The sequence below is a fragment of the Pholcus phalangioides genome, unplaced genomic scaffold, assembly GCF_987345545.1.
Source record: "Pholcus phalangioides strain wild (caught in Gottingen) unplaced genomic scaffold, Ppha-v1.0 ptg000017l_1, whole genome shotgun sequence".
In the NCBI taxonomy this organism is placed as follows: Eukaryota; Metazoa; Arthropoda; class Arachnida; order Araneae; family Pholcidae; genus Pholcus; species Pholcus phalangioides.
Window position 1 is genome coordinate 52193221 of NW_028301610.1, and position 23051 is coordinate 52216271.

The following is a 23051-nucleotide window of genomic DNA, read 5'->3' on the forward strand; positions in this document are numbered from 1 at the left end:
ATAGGGTTCTGGCATCTAAAATTAGTTTTATGTGTTTGATAAAACTTACATCCACTTGTAAGTATGTAAAAATTAGCCATAATCCAAGGAAGGCGTAGAAAGAAAAAGTAAAATTTACAAATCAAACAAATAAGCATATATTAAAAAAAAACATAACATTTTGTGGACTGTTTCTGTTGACTCATGACTGTTTTCCTCCAATTTCTCAAGAACACTACGTTTTTTCTTTTTGTGTTTTCAGACGAACTTGCTCACTTTCAATGTCTACAAAGTTTTTCTCTTTATCCCCACTTCTATCATTTTCTCAGCAGTGTTCAGCATAGTTTTTGATGACGACAACTGAATTTCCATGACTCCCTTTCTTCTGCTTTTAGTCTTTGATTTTCATCTGGTCGTGGAACTTTCCTATAAAAAGAGTTTTTTCGTGATGAAGCCTGTCTTGGTACTTATGATGTGAGCTGTGAATAGCTTTCAGAAGATTGGCATAATGCGACAGTCTTGTATAAGAGCTCTTAAAATAGCGAGTTTGGAGTTACGTAATGCTTTAACGATCCTTACTGAGTCTGTTAAATTACATTGTAAGGCAATAAAACTCGGAACCAACTTCTTACGTTTACAGTCAAGCAGAAAATGAAGGTGTTCAAGAAATCTGGGTTTTTTAAGACGAAGATTGTAAAATCTGTTAATTACGGACATAATTCAGTCGAAAAATGCAAACGAGCAAAGCGAACGAGGAGACAAATATTTGTGTGCACCACGTGCTAGCAAAAAGCAAACAAAATGGCGGTGAGAAAGAAAAATGGTAGACCGAACAACGAGAATTTAGGTGAACAACCAGCACACACAAAAAAAAACAAGTACAATATGGAAAGAAAAAAAATAAAGAAAACCACAAGGCAAAAATACAATATACGACCTGTCGAAGTCAAAAATAGAAATGAAATACCTTTTGGGTTTGATAATACGATTGAATAATCGACGTTTGCGTGTACCCAAAATTCCAAAACGAACACGGCTATACACGTTTCGGAACTATATGAAGTTCCTTCATCAGTAGCAGAAACAAAGAAAGAAAAAAATCAATTTTTGACTTCGACGGGTCGTATATATTGTATTTTTACCTTGTGGTTTTCTTTGTTTTTCTTCTTTCCGTATTGTACAATGTTCTCAGCACTGCCAAGGCGAAGACCGCGGACGTCATACTCCCTCCAGCTCAATGGTGCAAACAGTGCTTCCGTATTTCTAGATTCCAAAAACCAGGGTCGTCTCCGATTGGTTAATAAACCCGAACTTTTTTTAGCTCAAAATTCGGTTTTTTAATCAATCGGAGACGACACGGGTTTTCGGAATCTGAAATACAGATGCGCCATGTTCACACCAAAATGCAGGAAACCTTGGCAGAACTGGCATCTTGATGAATTCTACAAAAAAAAACCTGAACATACACACAGGTTTTCTATAAGTTACAGTAGCAACGCCGAGGTTGACATCACAGCATGACTCAAATGACGGCATCGAAAGCGAAAGTCGAAGAGGGAAATTTCAGAGAACCCCGATTGGAGCAGGAGCACCAAATTTTCTCAGAAAATCAATGTTATGGCGCAGTATGTAGCAGAAAATTGCTGATGGCACAGCAATCCCATCCCTGCATGGTTTTTTCCACTTTGGAAGAAACTGTCCAACCCTTAATACAAGGTACAAATATAGGTAATATATATTCAATACATATGAGATATTCACAGGTTCTTATATGCAACTTTAAGGTGAATAAGGTAATTATTAAGGTATTATTAGGTTCTGAGAAATTGAATTTTCTGGATGTTATGTTGAAACTGATAATATTTGTATTATTAGATTCTTAGAAGGTGAAAGCGGGGAATGTTACTCTGCTAACAGTGTGTCAGTCGTTTTTACCTTCTGAAAAAACACAAAGGCCAGGTTTCATTACAAAAGAATATTTCATAACCCTGTCATCCTTCACAATGTGACACATGCCACACTTATGATATTTCAGCATGACAAAGACTGAAAATATAGCTCAAAAGCTGTTAGAAATCACTTGAAAGGCAGCAAAATGAAAGTTTTATGTGGTAAAGTCAGAGCCACAACTCTAATACCATTAAGCATTTATAGATTGAGTTCAATAGACTAGTTGGAGCCAGAAATTATGTAAATTCTTTGGTTTTTCCAATTGTGTGGGAAAAAAAATAGGGAAAAATAACCACTGAATATGGGATAAACTCATTGAGAGTATGTGATGATCAAGTTGAAATTTTTTGTCAATTTCTGGACATAGTATTGATGAATCGAATAACTCAAACTTAAATAATTTGAACTATTTAGCAGTACGACTTCAAATTAACCAAATAGGTACAGAATTCTTCTCAACACTGAGCAATTCAAAAATTATCAAACAATTAATTAGATAACAGTAGAAAATACAGCACACTGTCAGCATTATAAACACAACATTATATATGCGGCATACATATTAATTTATGTATACAAGACAGAAGGTAAGTGGTATTACTTTAATTTTCTGTTTATCTTCCAGGGCAACATATAATTCATATGTGAGAATTTCATTCATCAATTATAAAATCTCAAAGAACGAAAGGGGTTATTTGCCATGCTTTTGTAGAAAAAAATTAGATTTTTTGACACTCATGTCTATATTTAATCTATAAACCTTACAAAAAAGTAAAACCTCGTTAAGTCATCACCCAAATAAGTCATCACTCCGGTTAAGTCGTCGTTTTTCTTCAGGGCCTTCCAGCTTTCATAGACAACAATGTTATTAAACCCTTGTTTGATCGTTGCTAATTTTGGTTAACACAACACCATGAAAAAGTTAAAGAGAAAGAGAAGCAGATCATTTTTATAGCACCCACTAAAAAAGGCTTGTTAGCAGCATTGCCATTTGGTTGAAAGTTACCATAAAAGTTAATATACCAAAACAGGACAACTTAAGTATTGAAAGTTACGCTGGGGAAGCTCATTTGTCGAGTAAGGTTTTTGAAATGTTAGGGACTGTTCGAGTTACACCTGATTTCTGCACGGACACCAAGTAATTTAGGACTTCAAATTTAAACAAAATATCTTCGTTAAAAAAAATCAGACATTATTTTCAAAGTTGAGTCTTCTAATGTTTAACATGTTTCGGTGGGGGAAGAGTTTTCTTCCAGTGATCATCGTATCGTCAGATTTCCCTAACTTTTCCTCGGGTAAGGTTGATAACAAAAGACTGGTTCCTTGTTTTCGGAGAACAAACTTTGATGTTTTGAGAGGAAGGTTAGCTGAAGTTTTCATAGACCGGTTGAAATCAGTATGGGTGGTAAGTCAATGGGAAGAATTTAGTACGAAGCTGTCCTCTGTTTTGCACGACGTCATACCGTTTGTTCAAAAAAAGCGTGTTTGTACATTGCACCCTCTATATTTCACGGATAGCGTGCGGAACCTTTATCTTGAAAAGAAAAGAGCATTCAGAGAGTATAAAAGTGGACGAGGTGACCTATCATTGTTTACTGATAAAAGAAGACTGTTGAAGAAAGCGATAAAAGATAGTAAAAAGGAAGTTGAATCTAGGTTGGCAGATAAAATTGGCTCTGACCCAAAATCATTTTTTCGATACGTCAATAATGGATGTAAGGAGACTGTTGGCCCCCTCTCAATAGGAGGCTCTAGGGTAAAGAGCAATGTAGGCATGTGTAGTGCTTTCAATGACTTTTTCGCATGGGTTTTTAATGGAGATAATGATATTTGATATACGGGTGTTGCATGGGGTAACAAAATCCTCAACGATATTCAAGTAGAAGATGTGGAGGTCCTAAATCTTTTAAGAAATGTATGTGCAAGAAAAGCACCAGGACCAGATGATATCTATCCCAGGGTCCTCAGGGAATGTGCTAATGAATTGTTGGGGCCAGTCGCACAGATATACAGGAGTAGTATTGCTGAAGGTATCGTCCCAAGGGATTGGAAACTTGCTAATGTTGCTCCGATATTTAAGACGGGTAGCAGAGAAGCGGTGTCAAATTATCGTCCAGTGAGTTTGACGAGCTCCCTCTCGAAAATTTTGGAAATTATCATCAAAAGGCAGTTTGTGAAGTGGATAGACATGTATAATAATATACATAATGTATTGTCGGATAATCAGCATGGGTTCAGGAAGGGGAAGTCATGTGTAACTAACCTTTTTTGCTTCTATGATCACGTGACTAAGGCTTTGGGTAAGAGCAAAAATGTCGACGTTGCTTACCTTGATTTCCAGAAGGCATTCGATTGGGTCCAACATGGCAAACCCTTGAAGAGTTTACACGAGATTGGAATTGGGGGCAACTTGCTGAATTGGATAGAATCGTGGTTAAGAGATAGATTGCAATGAGTTATGGTGAACGGGGAATTCTCTGGTTGGACAGATGTCACAAGTGGAGTTCCTCAAGGAAGTGTCCTTGGCCCCATACTTTTTTCACTTTTTATCGATAAACTCGATCAGGGTATCAATGGGATAACTTGCAAATTCGTAGATGATGTGAAGCTAATGGGGGTAATCGGGAATGAAAGCAATAGGGAGTTGCCCCAGACCAACTTAAACAAGATTGCAGCATGGGCAAATGAATGGAGCATGACATTTAGCGTTGATAAGTGCATGGTCGCTCATTTTGGTTCGAGTAACCCACGGTTCTCTTAAGAGTTGAATGGTGTCACTATCCGATGCAACTAGGGTCACCGATTTGGGAATTCTCATTGACGAGTGACTTAGGTTTTCTGAACATTGTTCAGCGGTGGTCAAAAAAGCGAATAGAATGCTTGGTCTCATTTTCAAAAAGGTCTCTTCGCGTTCTCCTGGTCATTCTTCCGCTTTTTCGAGGCTTAGTTCGTCCTGGACTGGAGTATGCTGTAAGGTTTTGGAGACCCTACCTACAGAGGGACATAGACTTGGTTGAAGGGGTGCAGAGAAGAGCTACGCGTGTCCTTCTTGGCATACAGGGCTTGAGTTATGAAGAGAGACTTCCATTTTTTGAATATGTTTACATTGGATGTACGCAGGTGTCGAGGAGATATGATCGAAGTGTTAAAAATTTTCAAGGGGATGGATAGGATGGACCATGAACTTTTAGTACACCGCCAATCGACTGCTTTTACAAGGGGACACCAGTATCGATTGGTGAGGGACAATGCAAGGTTATGGTGTCGCAGGAAATTTTTCTCCAATAGGGTTGTTAATAAATGGAATAGCTTACCCCCGGAGGTAGTAAATTGTAACACAATTGACACGTTTAAAAAGAAGTACGATAAACATGTTGGGGTAAATCGAGAAGCTATCCATTCTTAGAATAAGACAACCATAAGTATTCTTTATGGGCGTTTTATAATATGTTATCATGTGTATATATTGTTTATAATTTGTGTTAATTGCATTTTTAATTGGGTTGCTGTATTTTATAAATATATGACATCCATATTTTTATGGGCATCTTTTTATCAGCCACCTCGTTGGGCATTTTGCCTGTTGTGGCGTTGTATTTGTATTTGTTTACTTTTCTCAGCACCCCCCCCCCCAAGTCAAAAGTGGATCCTATTCGAGATTACCTTGTAGGTGTATCATGAACTACTAATGAATACAAATACAAATACCACGCCAAAACAGGCAAATTGCCCAACAAGGTGGCTGACTTAAGAACATCATGGATCCCGAGCCATTTTTTGGAGCCCCTAACTACTACTACTACACCACACCCCCCCTCACCCCGCGGAACCCCCCAACAAATCGGTACATGCGAGAATGTGCGTGTACGTGTAGTGAAACCTGACGTGAAGTTTCGTTGTTTCTCTGTAATGCTTGTTATGTGTAGTGCTGCCATCTGTCACAAGTTTTTCTAACTATGAGTGAAGTGTTATGATTGAATGATTTATCGTTGTAGGACTGTTGCTCTCTGTGGCGAGACTTTTAACGGGGAGATCGGCTCGCATTTGCGCCTTGAAGTTGGGAACCACAGAAAACCAACTTCAGCCGACCACCACTGTGGGGTTTGAACCCGGATCCTCGCATCCCGAGTCCGTCACTATAACCACTCGACCACCACAGCGGCAAAGAACTGAATAATGAAGAACTGACATACTATAATTAAATTTCATGTATATGTATAATTAATGTGCAATATAGTTCTGTTGTGAAGAAAAACTAACTATTCTAACAGTTGCTCTGATTAGTCTAAAATAAAAACTACAAGTATAAATCAAAATGTACCAGCATATTTCATCATAATAAGCAATGAGAGATCGAAAAAGGTAAAAAATTTCTATTTTTATTATCTATAAATTTTATTAATATTGTCATTTTGATTCTAATTTTAATAAATGTAATATTAGTTTAAATTTATACTACACTGCTCAAAACAATTAGGGAAGCAAGCAAAAAAGTGAAGAAAACCGTGCGAGACAGCCACGTATTGGCATACAATGGATAGTGCACGCGCATCAATGCGCAATACAGAAAAAAGACGTAACAAAATTTGGAATTAAGCTTTAATTCTTTGAAAATATGGAAAAAACATGAAAAGATGATTTAGGGCAACAATTTGGTTACATTATATATAAAAATATCTCTCTTTGGACTTGGCACACTATTTTATAGTGTTAAAATATTTCATCAATAACAATGTAACTCCTTTTGTCTCTCACTAGCCACATTCCTTACTTTCTAAGTCACTCTCATGCTTGCACACTCTCTATGTTGCTTTTTTTTTGCCTCGCAGCCTAGTTCATTGCTCTTTAAGCATATCCCCATGCACTCTAACAAACTAACCTGATCCCTTCTCTATATATGTCACTTTTTTCATACTTTTTTCATCATTTGCATGCTTGCACACTCTAGGTTATTCTATTCATCTCTTGCTCTTTGGGTCAATCATTTAGTTGCTCACTGACATTTTCTTAGTTCTGAGTCACTCCCAAGCTGGCATACTCTCAAGATAAATCATTTTCAGGGTTGCTGATTTTTTGATTTCTTAAAAATCAATTTATTTGATTTAAATCACAATTTTATTGATTTTTTCAAACAAAATATATACACTGCTCAAAACAATTAGGGGAGCAAGCAAAAAAGTGAGGAAAACCGTGCGAGACAGCCACGTATTGGCATACAATGGATAGTACACGCGTATCAATGCACAATACAGAAAAAAGATGTAAAAAAATTTGGAATTAAGCTTTAATTCTTTGAAAATATGGAAAAAACATGAAAAGATGATTTAGGGCAACAATTTGGTTACATGTAAACGATAAAAAAAAGTAGTGTTTAGACATGATGCATGAGTTTTAATAGGGCGTGTGGTCTCCTCGAACAGCTAAGACTGTTGCACACCTGTTTATCATGGATGCGATGAGGTTATCGATCAGACTTTGGGGAATACTGTTCCACTCCTCAAGAAGTGCAATCTGCAAGTCTCGGACAGTAACAGGCGGCCTTGGTCGAGCAGCAATGAGTCGTCCGAGCATGTCCTTAACATGCTCGATTGGATTCAAGTCAGGAGAGCACGCTGGCCATTCCATACGCTGTATTGTTTCAGCTTCAAGCATGTTCTCCACCAGACGAGCTCTATGCGGTCGGGCATTATCATCCTTTAAAACAAAGGAATCTCCAATGGCTCCAGCATAAGGGATGACATGAGGTCGCAGTATCTCGTCTGCATACCTACGGGCCATCAAAGTGCCATTCCGAATGATATGCAGGTCCGTACGTCCGCCTATTGCATGCTCATTCCACCCCATACCATCCAACCAGCTTGTCTGTATTGTGACCTTTCACGAACGAATGCGGGGTTATTTCGAGTGCCCCTGTCCCTCCATACCAGAACACGTCGGGTGTCACACTCCAGACTGAATCGGGACTCGTCTTTAAACAGCACTTGGCTCCAATCATGTTGCTCCCAATCTCGATGTTCAGCAGCCCATCTTCTTCGGGACGCACGGTGGCGTGGGGTCAATGGAATGCAGACCATTGGCCTACGTGCATAGAGCCCTCCCTCATGAAGCCGATTACGTACTGTTTGGCTGGACACCCTTCGTTCTGTTGCCAAGAGCAACCGTCTTTGCAGCTGCGTAGCATTCTCTGTTCTGTTTCAACGGGCTGTTAACCGTATATACTGGTCATCAGTGCTGTAGTGGCGCGTGGCCGACCTTGCCCTGGTCGACGTCTAACATTTCCTGTTTCTTGGAATCGATTCCACAGCCTTGCAACAACACTTCTGGCGACTCCAACTGCGTCCGCGACACTACGTTGTGTTTGCCCGGGATCCAGTCTGCGTATAACACGCCATGCCATGGATTCCGGTAAATCACGTTGTTGAGACATCCTCAACTCACCTTGTCTCAAAAAAAATACTGCGCAATCGAATTTCACAGTTACGGCAGTAAAACAGACGTTTCTGCAACATCCCAATTTCTGCCCTTATCTCCTTTTTCTGGTTCTTGACGTCATGAACTTTGATTTGCATATGAAGGTTTCTTCTTCCATTTCCTGCTAGGCTTTAAATTATGGATGATTCATTTTATGTTACTAATCGGTATACATCTTTGCGTAATTTTGTTAAAAGCATGTGCTTCCCTAATTGTTTTGAGCAGTGTATTTTCACAATATTGCACATTGAAACTTACGGCACATCAGTCATTGCCGTCACTCTGCTTAAGCGGCCATAATTTTTTGATAACATGAGGTGATGACTTATTGAGATTTTACTATATTTATTTCTATTCCAACCTTGCAGAAAAAAAAGCAGCAGATAAGAGGTGAAGTATATCAGTGGTTTTTAAACTGTTTCAGTCACAGAGTACTTTTAAGGTGAAAAATCCATCACAGAGCACCAACATTAACATTGGAGGTTGTGCTCAACCTGTGTGCAACTTAGATAGTTTCAATATTATGTCATGAACATACATCTCCATCTCAACTGGAATGTCCCATTTTTGAAAAAAAAAATTTAATATTTTATTTTTTATTATTTAATTAAATTGGCTGTTTCCTCTGAACTGGTAATTTTTTTTCATCAATTTTTCATTTGATCCTAGTTATTCTATCAACAGGTAGAATGATAGATAATTCTTTGTTCTTTTTCCAATAGTTGCTCTATATCCGAGGGGTTAACGCAACTTTTTGTAGAAAAACTTCAAAAACCTGGCAGAAGTTTTGGATGATCTAGAGACCAAGGAGAGAGATAAGGCCATTCACCAATTCCCCTAATGCTGATTAATCTGGCTAACCAGGGTCAATCTAAAACAAGTGGAATGTGAGCCAGAGAAAACAATTGTGTTTCTCTGGCAGTATTGTCCTATTCTGACCCACCTAGAGTGTTTAAAAAGACAAGCCATGACAAATGCCTATGCGGAGCAGTGGGTAGTCCACTTCATTACGCAACTATCTGCCTACACACAAGCCAATTTCACATGGTAAAACTGAGGGTAGGATTGATCAAGTAGTGGTACCACAAGATAGCAAGGGACCTATGATCATTCGAAACCCTGGGTGATTTAAAGAGATTTTTTGAGGACAACCTGGAGTAAGTTCATGGTAAACGACCTCCAGTTGTAAGGAGAACAGGTCGACCCCCCCAAATGAGATAGAATAAAGCAGCAACCAGTACCATCCTCTCCCATGAAATGTTACCAGAGCATGGAGATGCAGAAGATTTCACCAATGATGATGACTCAGACTTTCTCTTGCATTCACTTGCGTCCCTGAGATGCCACAGAAGGGTATGGGATTGAGAGTGATGGAGTTATCTAACAGGCATGTTCTTGAAGTTATGTGGGCATTTTTAAACTTTTGCGTCCATAGCTTTTTCATAGTTGTTTTTTTTGTGACCCCATGAATTTGTTATAGACCGTCCCCAGTACTATTTTAGTTTTCTATGTTTCTGCATTGTGTTTTGATATTTCATTTTCTGTTGCCCCATGCACTTGTTTTGCACTGTCCACTGTATGACTTTGTGCTTCAGTTGACTACAGACTGTCGCAAACAGGATGCAAACCTGGATCCTCATGATGAGATTCTAGCGTGCTGCCCACACGTTTCAATTACTAATTATTATTTAGAACTGGGCTTTTAGCATGCGATAGTAGCAAGTGTATGATGAAAATAGATGAAACAAGTGAGAAAAGCACAATTAGCCTTGAGCAATCGCTATCCGAGACTGCTCAGCCAGGGATCACACAATTCGAATTATCACCTAGCCGAATGAGGAACACAAAGGAATAATCTGTACATAGGCCGAGCAATGCACGCTCCACCATATGCGATTCAGGAGCTGAAAATCCATAAGGGTACCTTTTGTAAAGTATCGGGATCCGATCCCTCTACGTTAATGGTGATCTTGTTGTTATGTGGGAAATTCCTTCTTATTTTAGACCCCAGGGACCTCTCACTTACCGGAAACCACCCGAGGACCCGCTGGCAAACCGGTAAGGGCCAGAATGTTCGCTTAGTTCAGCAGTCGACGGGTGGGGTCTTTCGGCTGTCGAACGAGAACGGTCCAGAGGTCGGGCCACTGATGTCCCACATAAATTAATTTCCCTCATGACGACGATGTCGCTATTTTCATGGAGGGGTCTGGTCCAGAATATGTATAGTTTTGGCGAGGCTAAAGGGTTTGCCCGGTTAATTATTTTTAATTTTTATTAAAGAACCTCCCGGGGGAGTTGTTGCAAGTCTCGTTATACAGAAAATATAGTGTTGTACTCACTTGTTTTCGGCAGGGGGCTGCAGACCTCTGTTGGAATATTTCATTACTTATTGTCTTGTTGGTATTGTTTACATAATCGGGAGAGTCTGATCAGCTCTCCGGATTGTGTTATGTTGCCAGATTCCAATGTAATAATTCAATTGTAATGTTTATAATATAGTGACGCATGAATATGTAAATCCGATAGTTTTGTTGAGGCGAAAAGGCCTTGCGAGGACACGTGGTCTCAAATTTCTTGTGAAATAGGAGTATAAATTCCTCAATCTTTGTCCCTCTATCCGCGTTCATCCTTTGTTTGTTCTTTTCAACTGAAGCCCTCTAGTAGGACGGTTCACCGTCTTGCTACCGTATCCATTGGCCTTAGGCTGGGAAATTAAGCTGATAGTTACTTAAAATGAAATAGTTTACAGTGTTTGAATCAGTTTCCCGGCAGGTCCAAAATCGAAAACATTAATTAATCTTCACAGTTAAAATTCTTCATTGCTGATCAAGGTGGTCCGGCCCTCAACCGAGAGGCCTCCTGGTGCTAATCGAAACGATCCGGCTCTCAACCAAGAGACCTTCGCTGATACTTGTGGGGAAAAGCTACGTCGAAGTGACTAACAACATCGGATATCCGATCAGCATAAAAGTTTGACTGCTGATGATCATCAATTGGTGAGCCAGTATCTTTCTGTTAATGTTAAATAGAGGGCTCCATGTTGTACTAATCTATTGTTAAAATTGACTAACTTTATATTGAATTTAATAAATAATATTTCATGCGAAAGTTTATTTGCAATCATTTTCCACTTGTCGTTTACCATCTTATTACTGGATATTTCGAACCGGGCAAGCAACTCCCATAAGGGACGTTGCACTTTGCTAGAAGCAAGTCATTCCATTAAATGTTTTCCTGAGCATGAGTAATGATGCACTTACAATGAGAATTTCTAGGTCTAGACTAGAAAACAGTGAATGGACTATAGATAATTATGACCAAATAGTATGGAATGACTATTTCATTTCTAACTCTACTAGGCTTTTGCGTGGCTGAACGCGATCACATGAATCTGTGATCCAACATCCCATATTAAAATTATACAAGTTCATATCGATTCGATGATGCAGAGCTGACTTAACCCATGGACTCAACCTGGGAAGAAATAACTCCAGAAATTTTTCATCTGCTCATCGAATAAATGCAGAGATCTGCTGGTCGAGTAAATGCGGAGTTTAGTTCAAAAACAAAACACGCGTAAGATGTTAGCTCTGATACATTTTATCATATTTTTAAAAACTCATTGGTGCAAAAGAAGATAGCTCCCAGCTTTAACCTGGTATAAATGTAAATTTTCAAATGCATGGGAAAAACTGATTTATTCATTTTCTGATCTCTTCGCGGAACACCTAGAAATCCTTGGCAGCACAGTTTGAGAACCCTGGCAGTATATAATACCAACTATGAAATTCCGATGTTTTTATCAATGCATAATCTGCAGATGCCGTACATGAAAATACATTAGCACAAAGTTCTACGACAATCAAAGAAAAGGCTCTATTGCTTAGGGAAAATAAGCATTAAAACTTCATTAACTTGGTTGGATTATCGTGATTCATAACTTTTAGAATATTTTCTTACCTTTTCTTTCAATGCAATAATTAAACTCTGCACAATCTCTGGCTTCTCCATATTTTCACAAAGCTCCATGATTATTTCAAAGTCGTGAAACTTCTCAGCAAATGAAAGAGCTATATTCTTTTTCCCAACATCAACTAAAATATATATAACAAACCATTTTCTTTACTGATGACAATAATATACAATCAAAAAAGGTTACCAAAAGATTCATTCTTCATCATCTTAAATGACTTAATAATGAAAAAATATATATTAACAATTGCATTTGCAGAAGATAAGCAACTATATATAGTAACTACAATTTATCTACCACATAATGAAAGTACAATAATAAGAAAATAATAATGAATAAAAATATAAATAAAATGATAATAAGTAATTTTCACATTAATTATCTGATACGTAATTTTAGTTCTAATTAAAGACAAAAAAAACAGTTGGTTAAAAAATGAAAAATGAGTTTTTTGTTTAAACCAGTTTACCATCAAAAACAATTTAAGTTCTGCAAAAATTATTCCCATTTCAATTAATTAAAATAAAATGTCTATTAATATAATTAACACTATAGTCCCATATTAATTAATGTTTATAAATATTTTTTCACATTGTATAAAAAACCAACTTCTGCAATTTAATTATTTATTGCTTCACAAAGAATTATTTGGTATGTGAAAACCTTATATGTTAATATTAACTTACACATTTGAAGTTCTATTCAATTATTTTCAATATGCTAATTATGAAGCCATTTTTTCCAAAATGATGGGTGATAGAAACAAAGTAAAAATATAGGATTTGTTGAACTAAGCATAATCATAGGTGGAGATAAACATAAGAGGCTGGGGGGGGGGGGGGGCGGAACACACATGATGCCAATTCATATATATACACTCATTGCCATAAAAATTTGCGCACCCAGAAGAAGTCGTCAAAATGAAACGAAATTTTACACATGTAAGTACTACGTTGATATAAGTAAGTGATTAGAAAATCCAAGAAAAAAGATCATTTATTGCAGAAAAAAGTACAGATGAACAGAAGTTTTAGTACTCTGTTGGACCCCCTCTAGCGCGAATGCATGATGCGATACAAGCGGGCATTGAGGCATACAAGTTCATCATACACAATTATGATGTCCCGAGACATCTCGTTCCACAGTTGCTGTAAATGTGCCTCTAGTTCGACCAACCTCGTAGGGTGTCCAACTTGCCGTCCCAAATGATCCCAGATATGCTCGATTGGTGACAAATCTGGGATAGAGCAGGCCAGGGAAGGGTGGTAATGTGGCAGAGGCAGTCTTGTGACATCCTTGCTGTGTGTGGCCTAGCATTGTCTTGTTGAAAAATGGCTCCTGGGAGCCCTGCCACGAGTGGCAACACATGTGGCTGAAGGATGTTATGGACGTACCGCTGGGCTGTCATTGTGCCATGGATCAATATTAGGGGTGACCGTGTATCGTAAGCAATGACACCCCATACCATGACACCAGCTGTGGGAGCGGTGTGTCGCTGTAAAGCGAAGGCAGGATTGAAGCGTTCACCACGGGGCCTCCACACACGAACACGATTGTCATCACTGCTCAAGTTGAATCTCGATTCGTCGCTGAAGACGACATGGTTCCATTCCGTTGCAGTCCAATCCCGTCGTGCTCGACACCACTCCAAACTGAGGCGTTGGTGGGTGGGTGTCATTGGCAGCACAAGAAATGGGCGCCGCGATACCATATGTCCTTCAGCCAGGCGCCTTGCGATGGTTCGGGAAGACACAGGGGCCCGTAGTGAAGCTGCTGCCTGTGTCTGGATAGCGGCCAATGAGGCAGTTGGCTCTACGCGTGCATTTCGGATGATGTGACGTTCTTCTCGACGACTGGTTATGTCGAGGGCGTCCTGAACCTGGTCGCTGTGTAAATGACGTCTCTTCTGTCCACTGGTCCCAACACCTCAAGGGCGTAGCGAGGGGGGGGGGAAACTTGGGGGTCTGGTCCCCCCCCCCCCCGAAATGTGAGAAAATGACCGAAAAAAGGGAAAAAGATGGCCAAATCCATTGTTCTGTCACTTTGGTCCCCCCCCCCCTGAAATGAAAGTGGTCCCCCCCCGGACGAAATTTCTGGCTACGCCCCTGCAACACCTCCTCACAGTAAAATCAGAACGGCCTAGTTGACGAGCTACTCGCCAAGCTGACCACCCAGCTTCCATCATCCCGACGATTCTTCCCCTATCGAACTCTGACAACTGCTCATATGGTCTTCGACGGCGGCGTAACGGCATGTCTACCTCAGCATTTCCTTTGCAAACGATTAAATACACTCCAGCAAGCTCTGCTTACCTGTTTTATACTCCAAGGAGAACAAAGTTCAATGCCCTCTAGTGGCATTATGCAATGCGCAATCACGCTGCATTTCTAATCATTTGCATATCTGCCCGGCATGTACCTTCAGACAAACTTTCGTTTCGATCCCACAATTATTTCTTGGTGCGCAAATTTTTATGGCAATGAGTGTATATATATATATGAATATATATTAGATCAGTGTTTCTCAACCGCCGGGCCATGAGGTCAACCGTACTGGGCCACGGGAATATAGTCATTAGCCTTTCATTTCTTAAAACATTTCCATGAATTGGTTTATTAAACTATTATGGGACATATTCAAATTTTCAGTTCAAAAATCATACAAGGATATGAGATAACCCTTCCTATAGTTGCAGAACAGAGGCTTCCAGCTGCAAATTATAGGAATTTGGAGAATCCTTCTTCTCCTATCACACTAAAAATCAATTGTTTTGTTGCGAGGCCTCTAAGTCTAGGAAGGGAAAAAAGTGCCTCTGCCGCCCCCCCCCTCGAAACTAGTATTCTTATTTCTTTTTTTTTCTTTCTGCAATTTTGAGTATCCGCCATCATGAAACCCGAACAATATACAGAAGGGCAAAAAATTGTTTTCCCATACTCTCTGTTCCTCTTTTTCAAAAATATCCTACTGCTTCAGGGTCATCTGCTTCTGTTGACAACCAGGTGACCCTGTTGTTTTGACCCTGTTTGCATGCTTCATAGACATAATGAAGACAATAATATCATAAGAAAACTCTGTGGCTGTAAAATTCCTTGGAAACGGCAAAAAAATCTGTGCTACTCGCCAGTGACCAAGCCGCATAACTTCAAAGTAAGGGGAAATAATTGCGAGTGATTGGGAATTTCTGGGCAAATAGAAAACCACCTTCAACCATTGGACCTGCTATTTATGTGTCACGGTGGGAAAAGTAGGACACTTTCCCCCCCCCTTTGACAAATAAGCTTGACATCATTTTAACCCAGAATTGTCAGGTCAAATAAGTGAAATTTGCTAAATGTAAATAAAATTGTGTTTGTCGCGTGGAAAATATTTGAGCTTCTGTCTTTATATTATTGTGGAAAGCTGAACCGAATCTCGTGGTTGTCTAGTTCCTTTCCTCTAGTGTTATCATTCTGTCTGATATTCATAAAATGCCTGAGATCTGAACCACGGATCGTTTGTATAGAGTGGACACACACTCTTTATTAATCACACTGTATGTGTTTGTCGGAAAATCCTAAATATTAAATGCTTTGCTTTGACATCTCAATCATTTGAGCTGAACAACAAATTCCTTGAATTTTTCTGATTCTTCCTGTAAAATTTTGGGAAATTCCGAGTTAAATTGAACGAGAAAACGTGTGTTCTTTTGAATAATATATTCTTTCTTTTGTGAGAGAGAGACACCTAATGATCCACTGATAATCAAAGATATTATTGCCATCTTGATGAGTCAGTTTTTCTTGCTCCCACACGAACGTGTTCCGTACGTGTAAAAGGAAGATAAGATTCCTTTTTCTTTTATTTCTCTCTCTCTCTCACTGTTCGTAATCTGTTGTATATTTTTTTTATAATTGAAAAGCAGATTTTTCGCCTTTTGCATATTCTGAGTCGATGTTTTTTTTTTAAATAAGGGAAACAAACATTTTTGTTAACTAAGAATTAAATAATTTTGAGACCTTGTGTCTCTTTCAATTTTATAATTTATTCTTTTTTCCCCTTTTCTCTCCACTGTTTCCGATGCTTTAGAAAAAAAAACTTGTGTTGTAAAATATTGTGAGGGAGAGGAACTGTGAAATAATGTTATATATGCTTGAAATTATTCTCTGTCATCGAGAAAGTGTTGAATTTGAATTTTTTTAAGAATTTCCTTTGTTTGGATTTAAATTTTTCGGCATGTCGCGAAACAAGAATATTTATATATGATGTCGCATATCATTTGAAAGCTAATTTTTTTCCCCACACAATGATGTTAATGTTTTTTGATTTTGATGAATATTTGTGCACTTAAACCAGAAATCTTATATTGAAAATTATTGTTGTCATTATAAACTTTGCTGAAAGCCGTTCATTTTCTTAAATCGACCCCGTATTGAGAGAAGATGTTTTTCTTTTGGTTTCATGTTTGTGTTCGCGCCTCGTGTTACAATTGGATACAATTTTGGATGTTTGGCAGTTTGCGCGACGAATTAGAGGGTGCGTTTTCTCAAGCCCCGCCCATCACTCAATTTACATATTATCACTGAAAAACTTTGGAGGCGTGCAGTTCATCGGGACCAGTTGCACGAGAAAGAGCTTTCCCGCCGTTGAAGAATCCCCCCCCCCCCCACGTAACTTGAAGATCCCCCAAAACTCATAAGTCCCAAGTAGTCACTCAAACCCCTATTTAGTTCTGAACTGCCAAAAGTCGTAACATTTTACTTGAAGATGTAAGTTCAAGAAAAACAGCTATAAAAATAACAGTATGAGGCATCGTCTCGTCATATCAGTTGCTCCGAACTGATCCAGGAAGGAAGGTTTACTGTCATGCCAGAAAGATGAAGCCCAGCAGCTGTCACTTGCAGTCCAGTCTAAGGATGCTACGTCGTCCATGTCCACACTACCCCGAGTGGTAGTACAGATGGAAAACCTTGATGCTCCGACATCATAAAGCATGTGCATGGACTGTCGCTTCAGCAGATACAGAGGACATTAATCGTTCAAGTGGCCAAGCAGATTCGCCAGTCAAAGGATGACTTATGAGAAAACGAACTGTCCGTACTGAGTGTTCAAGTTAAAGGGAACTGTTCATCGAAATTCGGTCGTCAAGAATGAAGTGACCTTAATATGGGAGATAGTGAGTAAATTTTCTCTTACAAATTTTGTTGAGTGGTTAGGCAAAAACCAAACTGGAGCAATATTTAGTTTTTTGTGTTTTGCACCCAAATAATTTTTAATTTTTTGATAAGTAAAGTAAGGTATTTCAGGATCATTGTTTTTTTTTTTTTTGGGTATTTTGTTTTTGGTTATATGAATTAAGAATTAAAGAACCTAATGTGCATTTAGACCACTGTGTGTTGACATATTCCTTTTTTTTGTGACTTAATTGTTTCGGATAAAATGCTCTAGTACATATTTATTCAGGAGAATTACTCACCGACACACAAAGGGTTATTGCGGGCGCGGTAACAATGCAAAATTGTACTCCCAACTAATATGATCACCAGGCCAAAAGTTTTCTTTCTTGGAGTACTGTCAACTTAAATTGTACTCAGTAACATTGCACCAAGGGCGTAGCGAGGGGGGGGGGGACTTGGGGGTCTGGTCCCCCCCCCCAAAATGTGAGAAAATGACCGAAAAAAGGGAAAAAGATGGCCAAATCCATTGTTCTGTCACTTTGGTCCCCCCCCGAACGAAATTTCTGGCTACGCCCCTGCATTGCACCACGACATAATTGGTGCCGTGAGCAACTCTTTCAAATAAAGTTGACCGGTCAGGAAAAAACTAAACTATAGCGATAACATAATTTTTTTTGTTTTGCACCAGAACATATGACCAGCGGTAAAACCTCTAGCAGTCCTATTATAACGATGAAGTATGTATTCACTCTCAGAAATGAATGAAGTATTTTACATATGCATGGCAAATGCCAGCGAATATTCAGTGAAGCACCTGCTGTATACAGAAAATATTGTGTTTTGAATTGGTCATCAAGGAGGACAGAACTACTTGTGTGTGATAACGAATATTGTTTTTTTTTGCAAAAACGAAGTGAATTACGTTTCTAGAGTTTTTTGTTTTGATTTTTTCCAGTGTTGTATTTTTCGTTTTTGTTCAAATGATAGGTTCACGAATCAAAATTTTTCAAATTTTAGAGTAGAAAAATTGCGTGATCAAGGTTTTGAAGTTTATTAAGTTACACAATTTTACATAAGCATCTATCATGAATATACCGAAACGAGCGTTTCACCCAAAATTGAACAATTTTCTACTCTTCAGCTGACTTATTTTGGTGAGTTACAATATAGACAAATTTTTTTATATTATTACTTTCTTTCTAGCCAAGTTTAAATACAAAATTCGATTGTAAAATATATTTCACGCTAAATTATTAGAAATGCTAATTAATAAATGCTGCATTGATGTCAGCACAAATTAATTTGATTGCCCACTGTGAATGAAAACTTTGTATTTTTGCAAACTATGTAAAATTATTCTATAAAATTCAATATTTAGACATTTCGATTGATTTGCGATCAATTAAATTTGCTAATGAAGAAGACATACCAAAATGAAAACATTGAGGGGCTCAACGGTGCCATATTTCCCGTATATACGGGCTCAAGACCTTATGCAGGAGAGGGAGTGGTGTGTCGCACTATATATTCATCAATAATTGGGGGCTCATCTCCCTCGTAAACTCTCGTAAAATTTATTGTGGTGCTCAAACAGCCTCAGTACCCATGTTCCAGTGCCTAAGTAATGAGGATGTTTGCTGCTCTTGAACAGCTTAGTTTATGTCTGACTACTGCATGCGATTAATACAGTAGCAAAAAAAAATTTATCATTCCATAACATAACACACACGCACGCACGCACGCACGCACGCGCACACACACAGGATGCAATTCATAAATTCATTAAAAGTATTTTGATGAATTTATTGTAATGGTGTAAATTAATTAATTAAAAGAGTTTAATTAATCAATTAAATGATTTAATTAATTGATTAGTCATTTTAATTAATCAAATAAAAGGCTATTGGTTGTTTATCAATTATTATCTCATGAACGAGTAAACTATTCCAGACCAGGCCATAGACTCAGAAATTTGATTCAACGGGTCGCGGTCCCAAAAAGGTTGAGAAACACTGCATTAGATCAATCGGCTCTGTCATTGATGATAGGTGGGCATCGCCCCTATGCCCCCCCCCCCCATATCTTCACCCATGAGCATAATTGATGCAGAAGAGTTTGCAAGGATTTGCAATATAAGCTATAAGCCTAGACTATACTACCAGAGATACACATATGTGGACCTCTATATCAAGGGCATAGCCAGGGGGGGGGGGACTTGGGGGTCTGGTCCCCCCGAAATGTGAGAAAATGACCGAAAAAAGGGAAAAAGATGGCCAAATCCATTGTTCTGTCACTTTGGTCCCCCCCCCGAAATGAAAGTGGTCCCCCCCGAACGAAATTTCTGGCTACGCCCCTGCTCTATATGATCTACTTCTGATTATACCATAGATATTACATAATTCCAAGCTTTCTAGCACATACTTGGGAGTTCAAGCGCTATATTGATTCAGTTAGAATGCGGCTTGTAATGATATTACCCGAGAACACAAGTGTATAAAAAGGCAGATAGATGAAATCATGGCAACAAAGCATACTCAATAAAGGAAGTATTTTTTAATATATTTTCAAGAAATTAATATTTAAAAATGATGTATTTTTAAAGATAACCAAATATAGGGGCATGATGAAAATAATTGTTTATAGTTGTTTAAGTCATTTATAAACAGAGCACATTGAATTGTATGAAGGTCCACGTGTACTTTTGGCGTCGAGCGGTAAATTTAAGCATGATCACACCGAAGTATTTCATGCTAGGTTTTTTGTACTTCTGTACTTTTTGAGGGAAAACATTGTTTTCGAAGATACATATGTATATGATGGGGAAAGGCTTATGTTAATGAAATGCATGTTACCTTTCTTTTGAAATACATTTTTCGATTAATACGGATAAGGTTTTCATTAGTAATTATCATCTTGTTTCTACAGATATTGGTTATACATAATCAGTGTTTGAAAAATTATAACATCAAAATAAAAGTAATAATTATTATATATATACAATAACTGATTAAATCAAATGATTTATTATGCTATAATTAAGACAAAGTATATTAGTGCTTTGCCGCCAAACAGTCCAGTGGTTAGGGAGTTAGCTTCTCACTATGCACATCTGGGTTTGAATCCCTGTTCAGGCATGGATGCCAACTGACACTAAAACATTCCCTGGACAGATCTTATGGATCTGTAGGGAATACGTAAGGATTATGTTATTTAAAAAATTTTTTTTTTCATTCATGAATATTCATAGCTGTTTTCTGATATTATTGTAATGCCTTTCTAAATAAAACTTCATATACATTGTAGCATAGGCGGAGATAGACTTGGAAGTCTGGGGGGGGGGGCAAGATGATGATGATGATGTCAATTCATCTATACATATATGCATTAGATCTGTCAACTTCACCTTTGATGCTGAGGGGGGGGGGGGGGAGTCCCCACCCCTGTATCTCCGCCCATGCATTGTAGACTTTATTAGTTACTCAAATCATCAGATTGGTGTATTTTATTTTTTTTAGATTTTTTTGAGTCCTGGTGAAATAGAAGGTATTCCACAACTTGGTGATCTTTCAGATATTTCTGATGACAGTACCAAAATGATTGGCTAACAGCTTTTAGTGATTAAGATGACTAACAAATGTGGTTCATATGATGGAACAGTTGCTGATAAGAGCAACGTAAATAAAAAAAATCAAAGGAACTCTTACTTAAAAAAAAAAAAGGTTGACATTCTTTAACCTGCGATAGTCAAAGATTAATTAATTAATTTATTTATTTATTTAAACCTCAACAGGCTGAGCCCAATTACAGAGATGGGAAAAGTAATGAAAATCAATAGAAAAGCAAATAATAATAATAATTTACACGTTAAAGAAAAAATCATCAACATATGTATAATACAAAAATATATATGTACAACAGAAGCAAACATTGAGAATTCAATATGAGGAAGACAAAACGACCAAAACAGATGAGAAAACATAAAATATATGCAAATTCATATAGTACCTAGTACAACATGGAATCCCTGTGAAATGAATGAATACATCTATGGGAGAAATAGACCTGTGCAATAGATACTTGACATATATTACCGGTGTGTGCTAAGAACAGGGTTCACGCTGTCGATCGGCATTGCGCCAAAATATTTCATTTGGCGAATAAATCAATCAATCATATATATTGCTGTCCTGCCCCTAGAGGCACACAGCGGTCATTTGGCGAATAAATAAAAGATCGAGTTCGCCAAATCGCGAGTGCCCATTCGGTTTCTTAATGGTCAAATCGGTCATTTGAAGCATGTGCAAAAATTCGGAACTGAAATTTTTGTTGGCCAATCGCGAACAATGTTCAGCTACTTTCGGTACGGTTCCAGAGGAGGGTGGGGGGTTGACAGCGACGATCAACCTCATCTAGAAGCGTTACTAGTTGAGCGCACCCCCAAGGGCCTATATGCAAAAAACAACCTGTTGTTTGAACCCTTTACTCGATGATAATCTTTCCCTCAGCGGAGATGCTGCCGGCGCGCTATTGCGCGTCAAATACCCGGAATTTCGGAAAAGGATGCATAAGAATTTTGTTCACGCTTCCCGTGGGACGCGTACTTTCAGAGTTTCAAGAAAAAATGTACGGAGTGGGGAAAACCTGTGTGTACCAACTTAATATTTTTCCTCTTCCTCACCATCTATCATGACCGCGATAAGGTCTTGTGACCTTGAAAATGAATGAGGCTGAAGAAATATCAAGTTGCGGCCCGGAATGAGAGCGGCTATTATACTGAATTTTTTAATTTCTGAGGATTTTCCTCCTGCTGGTTATATATCGGAAATTACGGTACGTTCGCGGTTACCCACCCACGTCAGAGACAGCGTATTTACTGCGTAAATTCGCTTCAGTTTCACAAGTTTGCAAATGCGATTTTTTGAAGAATCGCCCGTTCGAATCGTAATACAATTTTCCGAGATCATTCTAGAAAAAAATACGAAATCGGAAAATAACTATCATAAATGTCAAGTCATCTAGCCGCTATGCGGTTGTGAGTTTCACATCACGAAAATCTGGGTTTCGGATCCGCTAATGCGCAGTGGTGGTAGACTAAATTCGATTTTCTGAAGTTTTCAAACTTTCAGATGGCTATCCTTTGAAAGAAAATTCTGTTGCCACGATGCAGAAGCGGCTCTTGGGATACGTTACTCACACAGGGTACCGCTCCAGGCACCAAGGAGGGTCGCAAAATCTGAGATGAAAGTGCGCAAAATATTTTTTAGGAATTGCAGGCTAATACAAATCTGACATAGCTTCCATATTAAAGTGTGGAAGTTAAATGGTGGTAGACCACAGTTGTGGACCAGGGGGGGGGGGGGGGAGAGAAAGGAAAATCATTCCAGCTGGGAATTGCTCAGAAAGGATTTATATGAATCAGAAGTTGATCATCAGAATCATTTGCTTTAAATTTATTATTGAAGCTAAGGTATTCTGAAATGAAAAATCAGAAATTATGGACTGATTTATTAGTAAATACCGTATAT

At 38.4% G+C, this 23051-nt stretch overlaps 1 protein-coding gene across 1 annotated transcript in view; it reads right to left on the reverse strand.

Moving 5' to 3' along the window:
* LOC149074100 (nuclear pore complex protein Nup133-like) overlaps nt 1–23051 on the reverse strand; it is a 254535-nt gene that overhangs the window by 110640 nt on the left and 120844 nt on the right. Inside the window, exon 14 of the mRNA XM_089247323.1 lies at nt 12361–12494. Within this exon, the coding sequence (XP_089103449.1) occupies nt 12361–12494 (134 nt within the window). The remainder of the gene's footprint in view (nt 1–12360; nt 12495–23051) is intronic.